The sequence below is a fragment of the Camelina sativa genome, chromosome 11 (assembly GCF_030686135.1).
Source record: "Camelina sativa cultivar CO46 ecotype springtype chromosome 11, ASM3068613v1".
Taxonomy (NCBI): Eukaryota; Viridiplantae; Streptophyta; class Magnoliopsida; order Brassicales; family Brassicaceae; genus Camelina; species Camelina sativa.
In genome coordinates, this window is record NC_141890.1 from 48,814,518 (window position 1) to 48,833,647 (window position 19,130).

At 33.9% G+C, this 19,130-nt stretch overlaps 3 protein-coding genes and 2 pseudogenes across 3 annotated transcripts; 3 read left to right on the plus strand and 2 right to left on the minus strand.

Annotated features, from left to right (window-relative positions):
- Nucleotides 1-7,752: 7,752 nt before the first annotated feature.
- LOC104729041 (glutathione S-transferase U9-like) lies at nucleotides 7,753-8,558 on the minus strand (annotated as a pseudogene).
- Nucleotides 8,559-9,026: 468 nt separating this feature from the next.
- Nucleotides 9,027-10,279, plus strand: LOC104726846 (HVA22-like protein b). Its single transcript, XM_087471776.1, has 5 exons — nucleotides 9,027-9,182; nucleotides 9,276-9,302; nucleotides 9,381-9,503; nucleotides 9,729-9,963; nucleotides 10,059-10,279. Exons 1-5 carry the CDS (start codon nucleotides 9,121-9,123, stop codon nucleotides 10,116-10,118), a joined length of 507 nt encoding a protein of 168 aa, XP_087327902.1. The 5' UTR covers nucleotides 9,027-9,120; the 3' UTR covers nucleotides 10,119-10,279.
- Nucleotides 10,280-11,184: 905 nt separating this feature from the next.
- On the plus strand, nucleotides 11,185-14,075 carry LOC104726847 (microtubule-associated protein RP/EB family member 1B). Its single transcript, XM_087473578.1, has 8 exons — nucleotides 11,185-11,713; nucleotides 12,459-12,527; nucleotides 12,613-12,699; nucleotides 12,809-12,915; nucleotides 13,013-13,146; nucleotides 13,231-13,307; nucleotides 13,405-13,518; nucleotides 13,668-14,075. The coding sequence occupies exons 1-8, from the start codon at nucleotides 11,606-11,608 to the stop codon at nucleotides 13,833-13,835; spliced, it is 864 nt and encodes a 287-aa protein (XP_087329704.1). The 5' UTR covers nucleotides 11,185-11,605; the 3' UTR covers nucleotides 13,836-14,075.
- Nucleotides 14,076-14,198: 123 nt separating this feature from the next.
- Nucleotides 14,199-16,117, minus strand: LOC104729042 (putative F-box protein At5g62660; annotated as a pseudogene).
- Nucleotides 16,118-17,243: 1,126 nt separating this feature from the next.
- LOC104726849 (putative inactive poly [ADP-ribose] polymerase SRO5) lies at nucleotides 17,244-19,125 on the plus strand. The gene is made up of 4 exons (XM_087473592.1): nucleotides 17,244-18,134; nucleotides 18,238-18,482; nucleotides 18,565-18,683; nucleotides 18,776-19,125. Exons 1-4 carry the CDS (start codon nucleotides 17,626-17,628, stop codon nucleotides 18,881-18,883), a joined length of 981 nt encoding a protein of 326 aa, XP_087329718.1. The 5' UTR covers nucleotides 17,244-17,625; the 3' UTR covers nucleotides 18,884-19,125.
- Nucleotides 19,126-19,130: the final 5 nt, after the last annotated feature.

Genomic DNA, 19,130 nt, shown 5'->3' on the forward strand with positions numbered 1-19,130 from the left:
TACACGATATGCATGAGTTCATGTATGGGTGAATATATAATATTAACTGAATATATCTCAGTTCGGACATTCAAAACCGTGTGGTGCTGATAAATGCAAGATGTGTGAGAGAAGAGAGGTGGCACCGAAAGAAGACAAAATATAAGGAGCGAAAAGGCTAATATTTCGATATTCTTGTGATCTTTTTATTTATCAGATAAATATCTTATAATAGCGAATGTGCTTTTTTAGAAGTTTTATTTTATTTAAGAGAAAGTATTTTATGAATTTACACTGCTGTTAATCCATTTATGCAGCGCCTGCCCGAATTAATATACACAAGAGTATTTGGTTTTTCTTGGCGTGAAGTATTCTTATTAATCCTATAGTTTCATATGGACTGATTTCAGATTCCGATTTACATAAATGCTAATTCCATCTAACCTTTTTTGTTGGAATGTTATTAAAATCGATAGTTATATATCTTAAATCTAAATCAATTATTTTGATACTAATATTTAAATTATCTTTTTGGGGTGCTTGTCTGCGTGATACAATTATTACTTTTAAATTTCACTTTGCACTTGAATACCGCATTGATTAAGAAAAGAAAAAAACACTGCCCAAAGAGTTTTAGCTTTAACTGTGAACTGTATCGGCATTCGGCAAGATCTTCTAACAAGCATTAGAGAGTACATATATACTGATATGAATATAGTAAGAAAATATAATAAATTCATCGATTTCCAAATTTTTAGCAACTTACACCACGCAGCCCTAATTTAATGTCACCTCCATTTTTGTGAATACATCCATTGAATTGTTTGACCCCTCAAAAGTCCATAGATTATGGGGTAATATGGAGCATCTTTTATTTATTAGTTTAATTACTGTATGTCCCTTTATTAAATACCCACTAGCAAAAATTAAAACCACGGAGCAAACTTCAAATACTCTATTCATTTTATATTTTAAATATTATTTCAAAATAAATATTGTTTTGTATTTTTTTATATATGTTTGGTAAAACTTTCAGTTTTATTCCTACTACTTAAACATATACTGACCAAAACAATTGTATAATATATTACTAGAAAATAAAGCTTACCATAATAATTATTTTTATTCATTTTATATTTTAAATATTATTTCAAAATAAATATTGTTTTGTATTTTTTATATATGTTTGGTAAAACTTTCAGTTTTATCCCTACTACTTAAACATATACTGACCAAAACAATTGTATAATATATTACTAGAAAATAAAGCTTACCATTATAATTATTTTTTAATATACATAAAGAATTTATTTTATAATTATTTATATAGACTACTGTAACTGAATCCATAAGACTCTCAATTTACCGACCAAATAATTTACTCTTCACTATTAACTCTCACAGTAAAGTTTTACGGAAATTAATTTCTCTTTATATTTAATCCAACTTGAAAACTAAATATGATTCACAAAATTGACTAATTACTAACACAATACACATTTTCGCGCGTCTATAGTCTACAGTATGCAGTAAAACAGCAATCTTCCCTATACCTTTTGATTAAATCAGTAATCTTGTTTTCTTTTTTTGGTTTATTAGTATGCGGATTATTAAAATGTTAAAGTATAAACGCAAAAAAAAAAAAAAAAAACATTTACTGTTGAATTTTTAGTTGCGATATTATTTTCTGAGAACTACTAAAAATTTTGATAACAAATATATATATATATATATATATATTATATTTTCATAAACTTTGAACTATATTTTTTTTATTACCAATTAAAAGTTTACAGTAATCAATAATAATGTATTTTCTAAATTATGGAGAAAAAGAGTATTAAGGAATACATTTTGCTACATAAAAAGCTAAAAACTCAGGTAATTGAGTTTACTAAATGTTTTGATAAATCAGATCTTGAACAAGAAACAAGAGGAATGTTGCGAAGCACGTCGTGGCTGTGTGCATTGAGCTTCTAAAATTATTATTTCTTCGACGTGCATTGGCCTTTTAAAATGAATAAAAATACTTTATCTTTTTATATATGCACTTTCGTCGTACTATATCATAATAATGACTACATAAATTAGTATGATTTTCCACGACTAGTTAAAGTTCCATGGAAAAAAATAATTTCGGTTGAAATTCTAGTACATACATCTTACACCACGTCCTTTAGGAGGCATCCCCCATAACTATTTACTTATCATCCGGTGACATATTAACTTTACATTGACCATCGAGACCTACTTATATAGTACTTCATTTGAAACATATATTAAGTATTTTATAGAACTGTACTAATTTTAAAAACTTTGCTATTTGAAACAAAAAAGAAATTAAGTATTTGATAGAACTGTACTAATTATAAATGCATATGTTTTCTCGTGTTTTTCTATTACTAAGATCAACTGTATGCAAAGTTTTTCAAAAAAACTAATGGAAAGTATTATTTAATTTTCCCTATTTAAAACATGGTTTTACTGCCCTAACATCATAGTTTACATGCGAGGAAGAGGATAATAAACCTACTTTTTCACTGTTTAAAGTGTAATTTAAAGTTTTGTAATAAAAAAAAAGTTTAAGTCAAAACTCACTATAGTTGCCTTTAGAGGAGAAAAGGTTAAGCATTGTACGATTTTGAAACTATCAATATAACGGGAAAAAAGGTACGGGCGACCAAAATGATAAAGTTATACAGTACTAATTATTTATGCGTATCATTAGTTTAATTTAACTCAACTTTAATTTATAATTAATCAGTTTCCGATAGTAATAAATTATAAACTATTCTTCGAGCGAGCTCTTAATTTTGTTGTTTTCTTTTGTTTTCTACAGTCAATTTGAAAGCTCCTATGATGCTTCCTATAGTTTCCAGAAGATTAATATGGGACGAAACAAGTCAACGACTATGGTCCTCTTTTGGATGTAGACGAACTTTGGATCATATCTTATTTTATACGCTATGTAATTAAATAATTGCTAGGTTAACCTAGAGTTTAATTATAATATCAATAACAAAACTTAGGGTTTAATATTTTAAACCCCCAAAAATAAGGGTTTAATGTGACTGTAGCGACACGTGCCAGCATCCATAGAGTAAAGTCAGGAGCCATTTTTATTTTTATGAACTAATTACAGTTACATAGATTATTGTACTCATCGTCTATAATGATGCAACGATTATTTGACGTACTGTGTGATCTTGCCGGTGCTTTTTCGCCACATTAAATTTTCAAGAGTATTTTTGTTCTTTCTCCCTCCCTAACTTTCTACTATATGCAAATTTTTAGGATACATTTAGACTGTTCAACATTAAAACCTTATCAAATTATTTAACGTTAACCTTAACATTAACATCTCCCTATAAAAAAAAAAATTTACCCATGCATCCATCAATCAAATAGCCAATAAGAGAAACACCAACTCTTACATAAGCATAAGAAATACTAAAGCATGGTAGTGTACGTGGTAATAGTGTACTACCCACTTCGGATAATTAGTAACTACAAACTGGGTGTTCTCTTATTGGCTATCCGTACCTTAACCAGTCGAACTTAGAGACACACTGTAGGTAAGTTGGGCCAAGTGTTGGGATTGAATATCTAATGCGGGGAGGAGACAACTTTAACATGTTTTTGCCTTCGGTACGAATCGGCATATGAGATTCACAAATTTACAAAGAAAAAATAGAAAGAAAACTACATTATAATAATATATATCTAATAAAGACTTAATGTTTAATTATATGATTAACTTCTTGAATAATTTTTACTCAATTAATGGATTTGTTACATGTTATCTTTTGTAAGAAAAGTATATATACCGCCTATATTGCGCATGGGAGCTGGAAATAATGTTTAAACTACTCATTTAGACATTTACTACATGCGACAATTATTTTGACCTATTCAAAGTGTACAATCACAATCGGAATCCTATGAAAGTATGAAACTTTCCCGTTCCACTTGCTGCATCCTCTGATTTTTAAAGTCACGGATCTCCTGTTTTAAGATAGCACAAGTCAAACATTAAAAGCTTTGATAATTTTGGCAATTTGGAGTAATTCGTCTGCTTAAACTAATATACATAGAGCTAGATTCGATATTTTTATCAAGAAATACTTTAGTTTACATTATGTTATAATGAAGGGTTTCAAATTGCGGGTTAATTAAGGATAGGTAAACACATTAACTCCAACAAGAGTTTTATCACATTGTGATTGGAGACTTCACAATTACTATTTTCTTCCGGAATTTCTGATGCTTGCAGTCACTTGCATATATTATATGCACAGTAGTGTTTGATTTTACTGGACCCAAATCTTAATATACTGGTTTTGGCCGGCCATATATACGATACTTTTTTTGGATTTTATACTTAATTTCTTTGTTTTATAAAAACAAATTTTACAAACCATCACACTCTTCTAATAAATAAAATAAAATCTTAACGCAGCATATGTTGCAAAACAGAGAGGAAAATATATCCCAAAAAATGAATTGATAGTCAGTGACTCAGTGTGAAACACTTATCACATCGATATTTTATCCAATGTACCAAATCGTTGAGCCTATATATTATTAACCATAACTTTATATATCTAGTCACGGTTATTGAGTCCCCAAGGCTTATTTGAAATGTAAATAGAATGTTTTCATCAAAAATGTATGTTCGTTTTGTAATATACAGATATTACGGTATTCCTCTGTAAAGTTTTTAAAAAAAATATTGGGGTGTGATGAGTACGTATAATTGTGAATCTATACACATGGGTTTCTAACTATTGGGTACGGTTCAGCTAAGCCACTAAGCCTATGCCAACATATACTTATTCATTTAAAGAAAACTCGACGAATCGTAATCTGATTTTCCAAATCTTATGATCAAACCTAAACATTTGACTTAAACGTGCTAAACTACTTTTATAGCATATATGTTGTCCTTTCCGGAGGGAATACATGGTATATTAGAACCATCACTTTCAAAGTTTCAATGTCGCGGCTTGTGAAGATTGACCACGTCAATAGTAAGAGTTAACGTTGTTAATTTAAATAACTAAAAATTTGATGAGAAAATTATTGGTACGTACGCATTTTAAGGAAGGATCTATATATGCAACGAAGCAGATTGGTTGGTTAGATTTTGAATAAATTTTCCAACTATATGATATTGTAAAGTAAACACACACACACACACATATATATATATATATATGATATTGTAAAGTAAACACATATGAAAAAAAACGGCATTTTCCTGGTATATATTCGTCTGAATACCAAACACCAATGTCCATTTCGTATCAGTAAAATCAACCAGTTTTGCACTTCTTCGAATTTGACAAGGTAAAACAAATCATGCCACTTCTCAGATTAATATTTAACCGTTTGAAAATGACGTACTAGTTCATACTTCATACTATCTACACCTTTTTTTTTTGTCAGAACTTCTTACTATTTACATTTCTTAAAAGTGGTCCAGGTCAAATAGATTAACCATTGTAATCCAAACAAATGTTACCGGCCGGGCGTAGAAACTTATGATGAAGGATCTAGCTATTTTAAAAACAGTCACTTGCATAATTTGAAATCTTCTGATCTATATCGAATATATGCACTTGCATAAATTGTTTTTACACAACCGTAATTATATCTTGGAAAATTTAGAATCTATGGTCGGATTTTGGATTTGCTAGCTTGCTTAGTTCTATTACTATACCAATCTTTCCATCTTATTTACATGAATTGTTTTTTTTTGCCCGGCCTTCACAAAAGAACAAAACATTAACAAATTAGCATGATGTTGTTTGTAAAACTCTTAAAAATTCGATTTCACATGTATGACAACTGTTTTGTTTTTTAATCTATTCGTGTGTGAACAAAAACATATCAGAAATTGCCTTCCGAATTTGGAATATTATTTTTTTCCAGTCAGCATACCAAAGAACACATGAAATGATACAAACTAAAAAATCAATGACGAACATATATAGTAAGCAATAAATACATTCTTCTATAGTTCTATACTTCTATCATTTTTTCGGGGTTAATTAAATTCTTCTATCATTTTCTTTAAACTTCGAATTCATGATTCAGGCCACGCCATTTTATACACAGATGCAACGTTACAATTGCCACGCAATCTACTGACATGGAAGAATTACACGTGTACGGTAGAGATCAAACCACCTTGCCTTCTCCGGATATGGAAAGCGAGGATCTAGGACAGGACATATCAAAAGCCACACAAGACGACAAAAGAAAAATTCTCAAAAAGGAATTAGGTATGTCGCAGGTCCCACCTTAAAAGCAATATTTTATCGTATTACAACGTTGTGGTCTCCACTTATATAATTAGATCTCTGCCACACGTCTTCATCTTGGTGCTCAAACGATATGATTTGCGAACGCTGACGCTTCTACCGTTCTACGCTTCTTGTACAAGGTCCGTGGACGTCTACACGTGGTTACCGGCTATTGAATATCACAGCAATAATCTCTAAGGTACGAAATCTTTCAATTCAAGTTTATTTGATACATACTGGGCGGTGTATTATTTAATTGTATTTTCCAGATTTAGTTTGATATTACTATATGCATGTTTTCCAGAGAGTATAACAAATTATTGGCGATTGAGTCATTTTATAATTATTATGGGGAGGCATTTTGTGCGGGACCATATCGTATCGACATAAGTCATACGCGATAGAATTTTGAACGTGGCATGATCGTAGAGGGGGTTCATAGTTGACTATTTTTTTGCAGTTATGAGCTCGATGAATACGTATAAGTCAATTCTCATTTGAATTTGTTCACATGGTGGAGATAGTAGGGCCTGGATATATTTCAAGTTCCGACAAGAGAGAGGTTTCATAGTTCAGGAGTACATTTTATCGCGGTTACGTAGGGTTTTGTTTCAAATTTATTGACATACATAGAGTAATCTGCGATTTTTGTAGGTTTAATTAGCGTGTTAATACTTTTTTGATGTAGATTTCGTTATAGATATATTACCCACTAACTAAATATGATAATTGTTTTGGCTCATCAATATTAGGTAAAGTTTGTTTTCGAGTTAGCTTTTATTTTGGTTGTGCTCGATCGTAATCAAAAACCTTAGGTAAAGAAATCGTCAAATATAAAACGAAATAGGATTCGCAAACAACAAATTCAAAGAACGAAACTCTCAAATCCATCAAAATAAGAATTTGAAATCTACCAGAAAATGTAAAAGAGATGAACTCTATCAATTTTATCAACTAGTAAAAAGTGACGAGATTAAAATAAGGAAACTAAGAAACGAAAAGAAAAAACCTCTGAAGAGATAAAACAATAAAAATATTAAATAGGAAATAGAGCTATATTAATGAAAATTCAAAGGATTAAACTCGTGCACCAACTCTACTACTATCTGCTTTGTACACCTGCAAAATATGTTGCAAAACATCTTTATATATGATATCATATGTACAATTTAGCACAATATCTTCGATGAAACTAATATGATTTGCGCTAGCTGATCTTCCTAGAACTAACTAACAAGCTTGTGAAATTGTTGAGATGAATTTCAAACTTCCAAAAATATAAAATTAATTACATATTTTATTTGCTCAAACTTGAAAATATATTGTTCTGGTTGGACTCAAAATCTGTATCCAACAATTACCAAACACATAAATTTGGGCCTGATTACACAAAAAGTCTATAAATATAGGCTCCTAAATTTGTAGGCCCAATAGTAATTAGTGCATTGTAAGTTTGTAACTAATCCAAAACAGAGTTTAACATATGAAAACAGAGGATTTAGCATCAAGCAAGCAGTCCATTACTTTTTGACTGAGAAATTGAAGTAAGGGACGGGAGAGAGATATCTGCCTGAAAATCCCAAGAATCTCTAGGACTTGTTCATAAGGAAGAATTAGATCTTTGACCACGTCGGTTTCGTTAATAGCATTGTCATTGAGCCAACCATAGACACCAGGAGCTGATTCTCGATCAACGATCTTCAGACCCACGACTTCTTTGTATGCCTGCCTTGTAAGGGCTAAGCAAAGTGCACATCACGATTTCTACGAAGCTCATGGTCTTGTTCAGTTGTTCGTCACCGTTGGTTCACCAATCACCAACAGTGTCAGAGAAAATCTCTTTAAGCCCTTCTTTCTCTATGGCTCTCAGATTCTCCTTTACCTCTGTGAGAGCTTTCTCTTGGCTCGTGTCCCTCGCTTTTCACATCGTAAAGCTGCAAAAGAAAAAAAAGAAACATTCAGTAAAAGTTCAAAACTTTGATCAAAAGTTAGGGTTTTATCAGATTTACTCACGTGTAACTAGATGTAGTTACCCCAAAACCGGACTTTAGATCTGTTGTAAGGATCTTGGGGCAAAATTGCTCCACGTTTCGTACGATGTATTCAATGATAAACAAGGATTCAGAGATGGGTTTGCCGTTGTGGACGAGAACCGGGATCTTCTTGTGAACCAACCGGGTTATACCGGATAAGGGTTTGGCTTTTGTTTTGGAGTATAACTTTGTTCTCAATTTCTTCGTCTTCTTTGGACTTCAGTATTGCTTGAATCATGTGAATTTTATACATTGGGAATAAACCATTAAATAGTCTCATACTTTTTTTGTTTTTTTTCTTTTGAAATGAAATAGTCTCATTCTTGCTTGGAGAAGAGTCTTCATAACGTGTATAATCATTTGAACTTTGTTACTCAAAACTCGACAAATCGTCACAAAACCCCAATAAATTACTTCTGTGTCATTATTCTACCGAGCTTAGTGGCACGTAATGCACTGGATTAAGTTTAAATTTGATTTTAAATTTAGTATTTAATGAACACTTTTATTAGAGAACACAGGTGACAGGACTGAGAATTGTGAGATTGATGAAATCGAACGGTCAGGAAACTACCACCAGCTTTACTTACTCAGCTTGCAGATCAAGCCACGTGGCTAAATTACTGTTTGACTCCTCTCATAGTCACGGACACGTGTTCCCAAGCCCTACTCACTTCATATACTTCTTAGTCTGTGTCCAAAAAACACAAACAGAGAAAGCTAAGAAAACTCAAAAGGCGGTGGTGAGAGTGTGATAAAAAGATAAGAAAAGAAAGAAAAAAAAATCGACGGCAGCAAGTATGAGTTCCGGTATCGGAAGTTTAGTTAAGGTCATCTTTAAGAACTTCGATGTCATCGCTGGGTAATTTGATAAGTGATATACTTAGCGGCCTGTTTATCAAGTTTTCTCGTTTTATTTGAAATTATTAATTTGATCCTTCTTGTTGTGCTGCAGACCTGTGATTAGCTTGGTTTATCCTCTGTAAGTCCCTTTCTTCGCCTGAGAATATGCCAAATCTTAAGCCCTTCTTCTTATTAACATTTTTTGTTTATTATAAAGATACGCATCAGTGAGGGCAATAGAGTCGAGGACTCAAGGAGACGATAAGCAATGGTTGACGTATTGGGCTCTCTATTCACTTATCAAACTCTTTGAGCTCACTTTCTACGGACTCATCGACTGGTAAATTTAAAACACAATCTAAAGCTTCCTTGATGTGCAAGCTTTCTACTTGTGCAAACAGAGTCGGGTTGTATATATGTTTGTTTCTAATCGTTGTATAGCGTGGGGGTCTTAAAACATGTGATATATCATCGTGTCTTGGGTTCGTCAACCGATATTATTCCATGTAAGATGCTTTGAAGTTGCTTCAGGTTTCGAGCTAACTAAAGTTTATGGTATGATCAGGATCCCACTATATCCTTACGCTAAGCTAGCCCTAACAAGTTGGTTGGTCTTACCGGGATTGAGCGGCGCTGCTTATCTCTACGAGCACTATGTGCGTTCATTCCTTTTAAGCCCACATACTGTTAATGTATGGTACGTGCCAGCCAAGAAGGATGACGGTGACTTTGGAGCAGCTGCTGGCAGATTTACTCCGGCAAATGATTCCGGTGCGCCTCAAGAGAAGATTGTGAGCTCGGTATGACCTCTTAACTCTTTCAAAACCCCTGTTTGAGACCTAAATGTTTGATCACCGAGACTCAGTTCGTTTGTTGATATTGTTTCGATTTTCAGGTGGATACATCAGCAAAATACGTTGGTCACTCGGCCTTTGATGACACCTATAGCTACTAGTTCATGCTGGTTGTATCTTGAATATCGTGACTAGTGTATCATTTACTTCTTCTTTTTTTTCTTTCTTTCTCCTTTTTAGTTTCCAAGTCTTATGAAGTTTGTTGTAACTGTTGAGGAGAGTTTTAATATTAAAATAAAAGTTTCTGCGTAGATAATTTATATATATTCGTGTAGTAATAAGATCAGAGCACATAACTCTGGACTAGGTAAATGTAACTCAATTAATTAGAACAACTATGGCAGTAAGCTAACTATTTTATCCGACAAATGATCAGAAATGATGTGTTGGTATCGTAGCTCACGGGCACAATGGATTTATATATTTGGAGTCATTATGCCGTCCCAAGCTCCATTTATACTAATTAGTCCACTTCGAATAACTATAGTTTACAGAAGTGAGAGGACCTTTAAAACAAGCAGAAATGGTAAAGCCAAAATGATATAGAGAGCTGTAAAGAGAAAAGAAGAATCTACTAGTTGCAGCATAGCTAAGATTTATTCGTGTTTCTATGATTCTATCCACGTTACCATAGCTTATTTAATTCTATTACATGTGAAGCCCTGTCACGGAAATAAATACAATGGTTACTTTTTCATCCTCACAAAACAAAAAAATGTATAATTTGGTGTCGAATTCTTTTGTCATATTAAAACGGTTTTCTTTTCTATTTGTTGACAAAAGAAATTGATTTTCTACCTTACATATTATATCGTATTAAAATTAGACATTTAATTTTATGCAGCACACAACTCCAAAAAAAAAAAAACATAAAAGTAACAAAAAAAGAAAGAAAGTAGTGTTATATGTTACCTTAAAAATGAATATAATACCATGTTACTAGTAGTAAACTAGTAAGTAAAAAGACTAAGGCCCCCACGTGAGAAGCTAGCGTTACATATTAGTATTACAGTCCAAATCAGCATTCGTTATAAATTGTGACATTAGCTGTAACCGAAACGAACCAAGAAGAAGTTAATGCATCCTTTTTCCTACATTAAAAAATCGTTTCTTTTTCTTTTTCAACATTATATATTTCATACCTTAACTAAAAAAAGTCTTAAACCCATGCTTAGTCTAATAAAGTTTTTTTTTTTCAACAAACAATCTAAAATAAGTTTAATTAACTTAAAAAATAAAAATAAATCAATCTCTGTCTTTTGCACTTGTTTCTCTATCTTTTTAAGACCTTCGCTTCTCCGTCGTTTTCTCTGCTTCAGTTTCTTTCTCTTCCAAAGAAGCAACAAAACCCAAAACAGATCGAATCAATTTTTTTTTCTTAAAAAGAAATTATCTTTTCTTTTTTTTTTTCTTAATTAAATTTTTTGTGGGGGGTTTCAATTTCACCTAACCTAATTGATTCTCTCTTTTCCCTTTTAACCTCTCCATTGCGTTGCATCTGAGTTTCCCAATTGAAACAAACACCAACCAACAACAACAAAAGAGAGGATTTTTTTTTAATTGTTCCTAGAGAGAAGGATTCAAGAACATGACGACGAACATTGGGATGATGGATAGTGCTTACTTTGTTGGAAGGAATGAGATTCTGAGTTGGATCAATGACAGGCTTCATCTCAATCTCTCTCGTATCGAAGAGGTTTCTTTCTTCTTTCTTCTTCTTTTTTTTTGATTGGTTTGGATTTTGTCTATCATCTCTGCATGTGTGTGATTTCTTCATTGTGTAGCATTGTCAATTGAATTGATTCATAAAAGGACGTGCCTTTTGGTTTTAAAAGGGTCTTCTTTTGATAATGTCGGTGGCTTAAGACGATTTGATTTATGACAAGATATGTATTGTTGTTGTTGATCTGGTGTGCTATTTGGGGGGAAATTATACGATTTTGATTTGTGTTTCTCAAGATTTTTTGTCGGTGAGCTGCTCTCACTCTGAATTCTTGAATTGAGATTCCAGACAAACCAGTGAGCTATTTGACAGTCTAAAAAAGAATTCTTTTTGTTTGAGTTTCTCGTATATAATCTGAAAATGGTTCTGTTTGATGGGTGTGTTAAGATGGAACTACATTGATGATCAGTGCTTCAGCTATTGGAAGCAACACATTTGTCTAGTTGTTGATCGGGTTCTTTTTGTTTGTTTCAAGTTTTTGGCTTTCACAAGAGTATGTTGTATACATTTGTCAGTTTCGTTATTGGAAAGGCTTCAATGTCCCTTAAGATGATCATGAAATGTGTTGGTGGCAGTTTCTTTACTTTAGATATTGCCTTTAAATCAGGACTTTTTTTTTAGTTTATAGTCTTGCAAACAAGCATTTAAACTGTTTGATTTTGTCTTGCTTGTGAGACTGTTTGTTTTACCTAAGTGGCTATGGTGTGGGTTTTTATAGGCTGCATCCGGTGCTGTGCAATGTCAAATGTTGGACATGACCTTCCCAGGAGTTGTGCCAATGCACAAGGTGATTTTTTCACTCGGCATCTCTTCTTTGTTTCCTGCAATCGTTTTTGTTTCTTTGCAGAGCGGTCTAAATCTCTCACTTTTAGGTTAATTTTGAAGCAAAGAACGAGTACGAGATGATTCAAAACTACAAGGTCATGCAAGAAGTCTTCACCAAATTGAAGATTACAAAGGTAATTTCTTACCTTTGCTTGAGATAAAGATTCTGTGTGTGCTATTATTGCTTTCAAAATATGTATATCACTCACAATGTTGTTTGTCTTAATGGGGGAAATACATCAGCCACTGGAGGTCAACAGGCTTGTAAAAGGCCGGCCACTAGACAACTTGGAGTTTCTACAATGGCTGAAGCGTTTTTGCGATTCTATAAACGGCGGCATTATGAATGAGTATGATGGACTTCTCCACCTTCCTTGTTGTCATTTCTTTTCTGGATTATTAACTAAAAGTCTTCTAAACGGCACTCTAATGGTTTTATCGTTGTAGGAATTATAATCCAGTTGAACGAAGATCAAGAGGTGGCAGAGAGAAAAGTGTAAAGGGATCTAGTAAGATCTCAAAGTCATTGCAAACAAACAATATGCATCATCCTCCTGTGACCACTTCCAACAAACCATCTGGTCAGTCATTTGATTTAAGCTTCTCTTATCCTATTACTTGCCTATCTAATTATGAAATTTCTCAACGTTGTTGATAACACCTAGGTCCCAAGCAAGCAAAATCACATGCAATCGGAGGTGGGAGCAACTCATCAGCCGAAGTGCAAGCTCTGTCAAAGGAGGTAATCAGCATCTAATCATCCCTTTTAACTGTTCGGTTTCATTCTTTTCATGTTAATGAAAACAAATATGTAATGAAAGTTTCTTTCACAATGCCAGATAGAAGATCTCAAGGTCTCGGTCGATCTCTTGGAAAAAGAAAGAGACTTTTACTTCTCTAAGCTCCGGGACACAGAGATACTCTGTCAGACTCCTGAACTCGAGGATCTTCCGGTAAATGCAATATCAATACCTTCTTTTTTTCTTTTTTTTTTTGTCAAAATACCTTCTTTTTTTTTATGTCTTTGTTTCTCTTCGTTTGGACTCAAATCATTGAGAATCTGAACAATATATGTAATGTTGAAACCACACAATATGTGCAGATAGTGGTAGCAGTCAAGAAGATATTATATGCAACCGATGCAAATGAATCTGCACTAGAAGAAGCTCAAGAGTGCCTAAACCAGTCTCTGGGACTTGAGGCTGATGAGGAAGAAGGAAAGGAAGAGGAAGAAGAAGAAGAAGCAGCAGCAACAGAGACCCAAACTTAAAAGTTGTTGATAAATAAAAGTAGAGAACAACGATGGTCCATTGCCTTGTCTTAGAAGATAAATCACTTGGAGTCGGAGAGAGTGTTTTTCACAATATTACCGTAACCGGTTTTTTTGTTTAAAAGTGAGCCGAACCGAATTTGCTCCGTCCTAAATTTGAAAGATTTATCTGATGGGTTTTATTTGTATCACAATGTTTTTACTAAATGTGTTCCGATAAGTAAAATTAAAATTACATAATAGTTACAGTATATAGTTCTAAGTAAATTTAAGCTTCCAAGTGCATGATGCTTTCTCTCCTACCCATCAACATGATATGCATGTACGTCTTACTATCCCATGTTCCTCTGATTTCAACCTTCCTCAAATCATTCTTTTGCATATCATAATAGAGAAGTAATAAGGGGAAGACATCGGTTTGGGAGCTAAGATTACCTCCCCGATTTGAGTTGCACCTACCACCCTAAGACATCGGTTTGAGTTTGGTTGGTTCGGTTTGGTTCTGTTTAAATGCCCACCCCTAATTACTAGTCTTACTACACCTATAGTCCTATTGTTGTTAGTTGATTAAATACTACAGTGTTTATGTTTGTTAACAATTGTATGTACCAACTGGGAGTTCAATTCTCTAAAACCTCATGATACCTAAAGAAAAAAAAACATGCTAAAAATCACTAAAATTTATAAAATACTCTATCTGATTCAAAACATAAGATGTTTTAGTTAGCGAAAAATACGTAGATTAAAAACTAAGACTTTTATTTTTTAAAAGGTCAACCAATCACAAAAAATAGCATAATATAAATATGAACAATCATAAAATTAAATAAATATATAATTTGCTTAGAAACTTGAAAACATATTATAATATGTAAAATAAAATAAAAAAATTTCTAAAACATCTTGTATTATAAAATAAATGGGAGTATAAAATAAATAAATTGTTTTATTATATCATTAATATATTAAAAAAATAGATATCTGGCTTGGCAATTTTATAATAAACAGTTTCACTGTATTATTATAAGGCAAAAACAATTGAATGTTGATAAATCATTTGCACCCGGGAAGAAAAAAAAACAAGTAATGGCATTCAAATTTCCAAGTGCATGATGCTTTCATAATTATCCAGCGTGGCGTAAATGTACGACTTACGAAACCAGCAGCAGTCCCGTATTCCTCCCACTTGAACCTTTCTGAGATGATTCTTTTGCACATCATAATAGAGAAGGTAATAAGGGGAAAACTGGGTGACATGATAACCTCGCCTTTGGAGTTGTACCTTCTACATAAATGTCATCAACTAAATGCATCTGACTAGGCTGCAAACCCAGAGATTTCCTCAAACATTTCCCAGCAGCATCTTCCAAGATCCATAAATCCAACAAACCCTTTTCTTTGAAATAGGTATGATCAATAATAGTTGGTTTTCCACAATACTCTATGATGCCCATAAACGTCTCTGACCCACCAAATTTATACAACACATCAGGTACTTGGATCATATTGAACTCTTCAGACCTAACGTCAAAACTGAAAACGATACGGTAAGATATATCAGTAGAAGCCAAATAATATATAACTCCGTTGATGCACGATGGTTCTCCAAATATAGGTTTATGATGTTGATCAAACTAAATTCTTTTCCAGAAACCTTGGGGCTCTAGTACGAAGACCCAATGCTCCGAAGTTAAACTCTCAAAATCGTCTGAGAATATCACAACCGTGCAGAGTACTTTGTATTGATCGAGGACGGGATCGTATCCCAAACAGTAGCTGATCTCCTTACGTAAACCTCCTTGAGCAAACATGTTGTAATTGACGGCCGGTAAGGTTACGCTCTGTCTGGTGGTGGGATTATAGATGCACGCTTTTGCGCAAACGGTGTATAAAATCAAGCCGCGAAGAGCCACCATGTAGTGTCCTCCCACCCCTAGCATTGTCAAATCTAGGTCGAAAGACTCATCACTACTAGACGATGATGAGAATGAGAATGGTAGCAGTAAAGACTCCTCATCAACCTTGTCCACGAAACTCATGTATAGACGAGGTGGTCGCGGTTGGGATGCCACCGTAAGATAACGATTGCTAAAATATCGAGAACGGATAAGAGTAGACCATTGCTTTGAGACGCACTTGAACCTCATCAGCGATTTAGCAGGCAATCTAGTCAGGATCTCGATCAAAAGATCCAAAGGAACCCTTGGCGCGACCAAATCGTCTCCACGTGATCGTATTCTTCTTCTTCGTCCTCGTCTCATCGCCTTTAACGACCTCTTCTTCCATTGAGAATACAGAGTCAGAGCTGTAAATATAGCCATAACTATTATTACAATGTCTAATGATTTACAAGCGCCTACAAACTTTTATATAATTTATAAAACCCTATTCATTAATTTAATCAATCATATAAGAGCAGGGAATTTAAAGAGCTAGGGGACTTATATCTAAAACCCTATAACCTAGAGAGGCGGTTGGGTCGTTCAGAGGCGGTTGGGTCGTTCAGTGATAACTAAAATAGTAGTATATGTTTGTGAGCTTTTTCCTCAAGACCGGCCCTTCTAATGTTTTTTTGTTTTTGTTTTTTTTTTGCTTTAACGGGCCGAATCCCTTCTAATATATGATTTAGTTATGGACATATGGGATTTCTAAATTAAATAAACACTGACCTAATAATTCTATTGAAGAAAATAAAATACTAAATTGTTACGTATAAAAAACGTGTTCCGGCCGTGGCGATCTGAAAGTAGACCTAATAATACACACACACACACTCAATTTCGAGAAGCAAACGGATATATTCTAAGGGTGTGACAAGTTAAGAAGAGAGAGAGGGCAATGACGGTCTAGTAGATATAGATCACTTTGGAGAGGGTGATCACAGTATTTCTACTATTATGTAATAATTAACTGGGCCTATATCGTTTATGGGCTTCTGAATCTGATACATACATACATATATATATATATATCTCTTGGTGTAAACATGTTAATAACAACTTAGAGATATATTGATTGCGAATGCGATGATATTGATTAGGTGAGTAAACAATTAATCTAATATAATCCCCCCCCCCCCCCCCCCCAATATTAATTTGTAGATCACATTCACATTGTTTATCGATTAATTTAGTTATGAACATACGAAATTCTAAGTTTCTAACTATATTAAAATATTGACCTATAAATATCATTTAAGAAATTGATAATGGTTACGTATAAAACATGTTACGTGTGTCGGTGTTGGCCTCTCGAATAAGAAGACTCAAACAAAATATACACACATTCTCAACGTCCACAAGCAAACGGAGAGTATTATTCAATTCAAAGGTGTATCATTTCGTCATTTCACCTTACGTCTAAACCCCCACCACTTGGTTCAAAGGCTAGTTTCGTCATTTTCACATAAGCCAACCCAACCCAACCAGCTTAACGAACTCCAACACGGAATAGACCCATCAAAGGAAAGATTAAAGAAGAAGAAAAAAAAAACAGCTTGCGGCCGCAACTTACCACAAAAGAAATGTAATTTAATGTGTTTACGTCTTCTCCACGGAGAAAAAGACAAGAGAACTTGTGAGTATTTTATTTTTATATTAATTCAAGAATTGCAAAACCGACGGTAATAACAGAAACAAAAGGCGGTTCTTTTTTCCATTTCTGTAATTATTTTCTTTCTATATATGTACTTGGGATTTGGATTGGAGCTCAAGTTCTTGTGTTCTCTCTTTCTCAAGAAAACAAAATCAAACTTTTCAAAAGAGCTTCAAGATATTTTTCTTTTCAACCAATGGATTATTACGTAAGAACCGAAGTTGTTGAAGCTGGTTTTGATGATGATTCAGAGCAAGAAGTATCAACGATATCTGAATCTTGTGGAAGCTGTGATTATTCGTATTCTGCTGCTGCTGATCCACGCCGACCACCGTCATCATCTTTTGCTGACGAGCTCGGGCTTATGGAGTTGCTTGAAGGAGATAAAGCTCATGATCTCATCTTTCGTAATTGTAAATCTGGTCTCGGTGATCAATGCCAGATTCTCTCTGTTCTCCGTAACGGTTTCAGAACCGTTGGATCTCGTGCCAAGTTCAAGACTTTTCAGATTTTTCAAGAGGCGGTGCACACGAAACACGCCGGAGAAGACGGAGGAGGAGGAGCTAAGGTGAAGTACGGTTGGTGCGCCGTCGCGAAACAAGAGCTGAAAACGATTTTGGAGTATGGGTTTAGCCAGCCGCCGTCAAACGATGGTTCTTATGGCCGTGGATTGTATCTTTCCCCGGATAACTCTCCTCTTGATTGGTAAATTTCTGAGTTCTGTCTAAAGCTTTGATTTTTTTTGTTCTTTCTTTTTTTTGGGGACTCAATCTCATGTTTTGGTGCTTGTTTGTTTGTTTTGTTTTAGTTTGAAGGAAACAGCTTCAGAAACAGAAGATGGGATGAGATTCTTGTTGCTTTGTAGAGTCCTACTTGGCAAATCAGAGATTGTTCCTCAAGGCTCGATTCAGTCATGTCCGAGTTCACCAGAGTTTGATTCTGGTGTCGATGATTTAGCTTCTCCGAAGAAGTACATTGTTTGGAGTACACATATGAACACGCATGTCTTGCCTGAGTTTCTGGTTTGCATCAAAGCTCCGTTTAACTTAACTCGTAAGCAAAACCTCAAAAAATCTTGAATTTTTCTTTGTTCTTCTTGATTCTGGTTTTTGACATTATTATTACTGTTCTGCAGGTAGTGCAAAGAGATTGAGATCTCCATGGATGGCATTTCCTGTATTGATCAAAGCATTGTCAAAGTTTCTATCTCCTTCTCAGATACTTGTCATTCAGAAACACTACAAAGATCAACAAGTAAGTGCTTTTTGTTGTTGTTTGTTTCTAACTTCCATTATCTGTTCTGGTGATTTCACATTCTAATTGTTGCTTTCCTTTGGATTTAACAGAACAGGAGAATCTCCCGGAGCGAACTGATACAAAGAGTCAGAAGTATAACTGGAGACAAATTACTAGTTCACATCATCAAAGCTTTCGGACACAAAGTACAACGCTAAAAACCCCATTGCAGATCACTTTGGTTTTTTTTTTGTTTCAAGGACACAATCGCCATGGTTGTCTTTGTCTGTTTTACAAACACCAGAAGGATCGGGACTGGTGAACAAATGGTCATGTTTGGAGTCTCCAAAATCATAGAGTAGTCTTTTTTCTTTTCCCCATGATAGTGATGAAAAAAAATTGTTCAATAGAGATCAGATTAGGGTTTTGATACATTATTAATGAAGAACATTAACAACAAGTTAC

What these genes read in the sequence shown, in the direction of transcription:
- LOC104726849 (XM_087473592.1), top strand. Translation starts at nt 17,626, where the DNA reads ATGGATTATTACGTAAGAACCGAAGTTGTTGAAGCTGGTTTTGATGAT. An exon ending in AGCTCCGTTTAACTTAACTC is followed by an intron (nt 18,483 to 18,564) that starts GTAAGCAAAACC and finishes ACTGTTCTGCAG; the next exon opens with GTAGTGCAAAGAGATTGAGA. An exon ending in AACACTACAAAGATCAACAA is followed by an intron (nt 18,684 to 18,775) that starts GTAAGTGCTTTT and finishes TGGATTTAACAG; the next exon opens with AACAGGAGAATCTCCCGGAG.
- LOC104726847 (XM_087473578.1), top strand. Translation starts at nt 11,606, where the DNA reads ATGACGACGAACATTGGGATGATGGATAGTGCTTACTTTGTTGGAAGG. An exon ending in TGCAAGCTCTGTCAAAGGAG is followed by an intron (nt 13,308 to 13,404) that starts GTAATCAGCATC and finishes TCACAATGCCAG; the next exon opens with ATAGAAGATCTCAAGGTCTC. An exon ending in CTGAACTCGAGGATCTTCCG is followed by an intron (nt 13,519 to 13,667) that starts GTAAATGCAATA and finishes CAATATGTGCAG; the next exon opens with ATAGTGGTAGCAGTCAAGAA.
- LOC104726846 (XM_087471776.1), top strand. Translation starts at nt 9,121, where the DNA reads ATGAGTTCCGGTATCGGAAGTTTAGTTAAGGTCATCTTTAAGAACTTC. An exon ending in AACTTCGATGTCATCGCTGG is followed by an intron (nt 9,183 to 9,275) that starts GTAATTTGATAA and finishes GTTGTGCTGCAG; the next exon opens with ACCTGTGATTAGCTTGGTTT. An exon ending in ATTAGCTTGGTTTATCCTCT is followed by an intron (nt 9,303 to 9,380) that starts GTAAGTCCCTTT and finishes TTTATTATAAAG; the next exon opens with ATACGCATCAGTGAGGGCAA.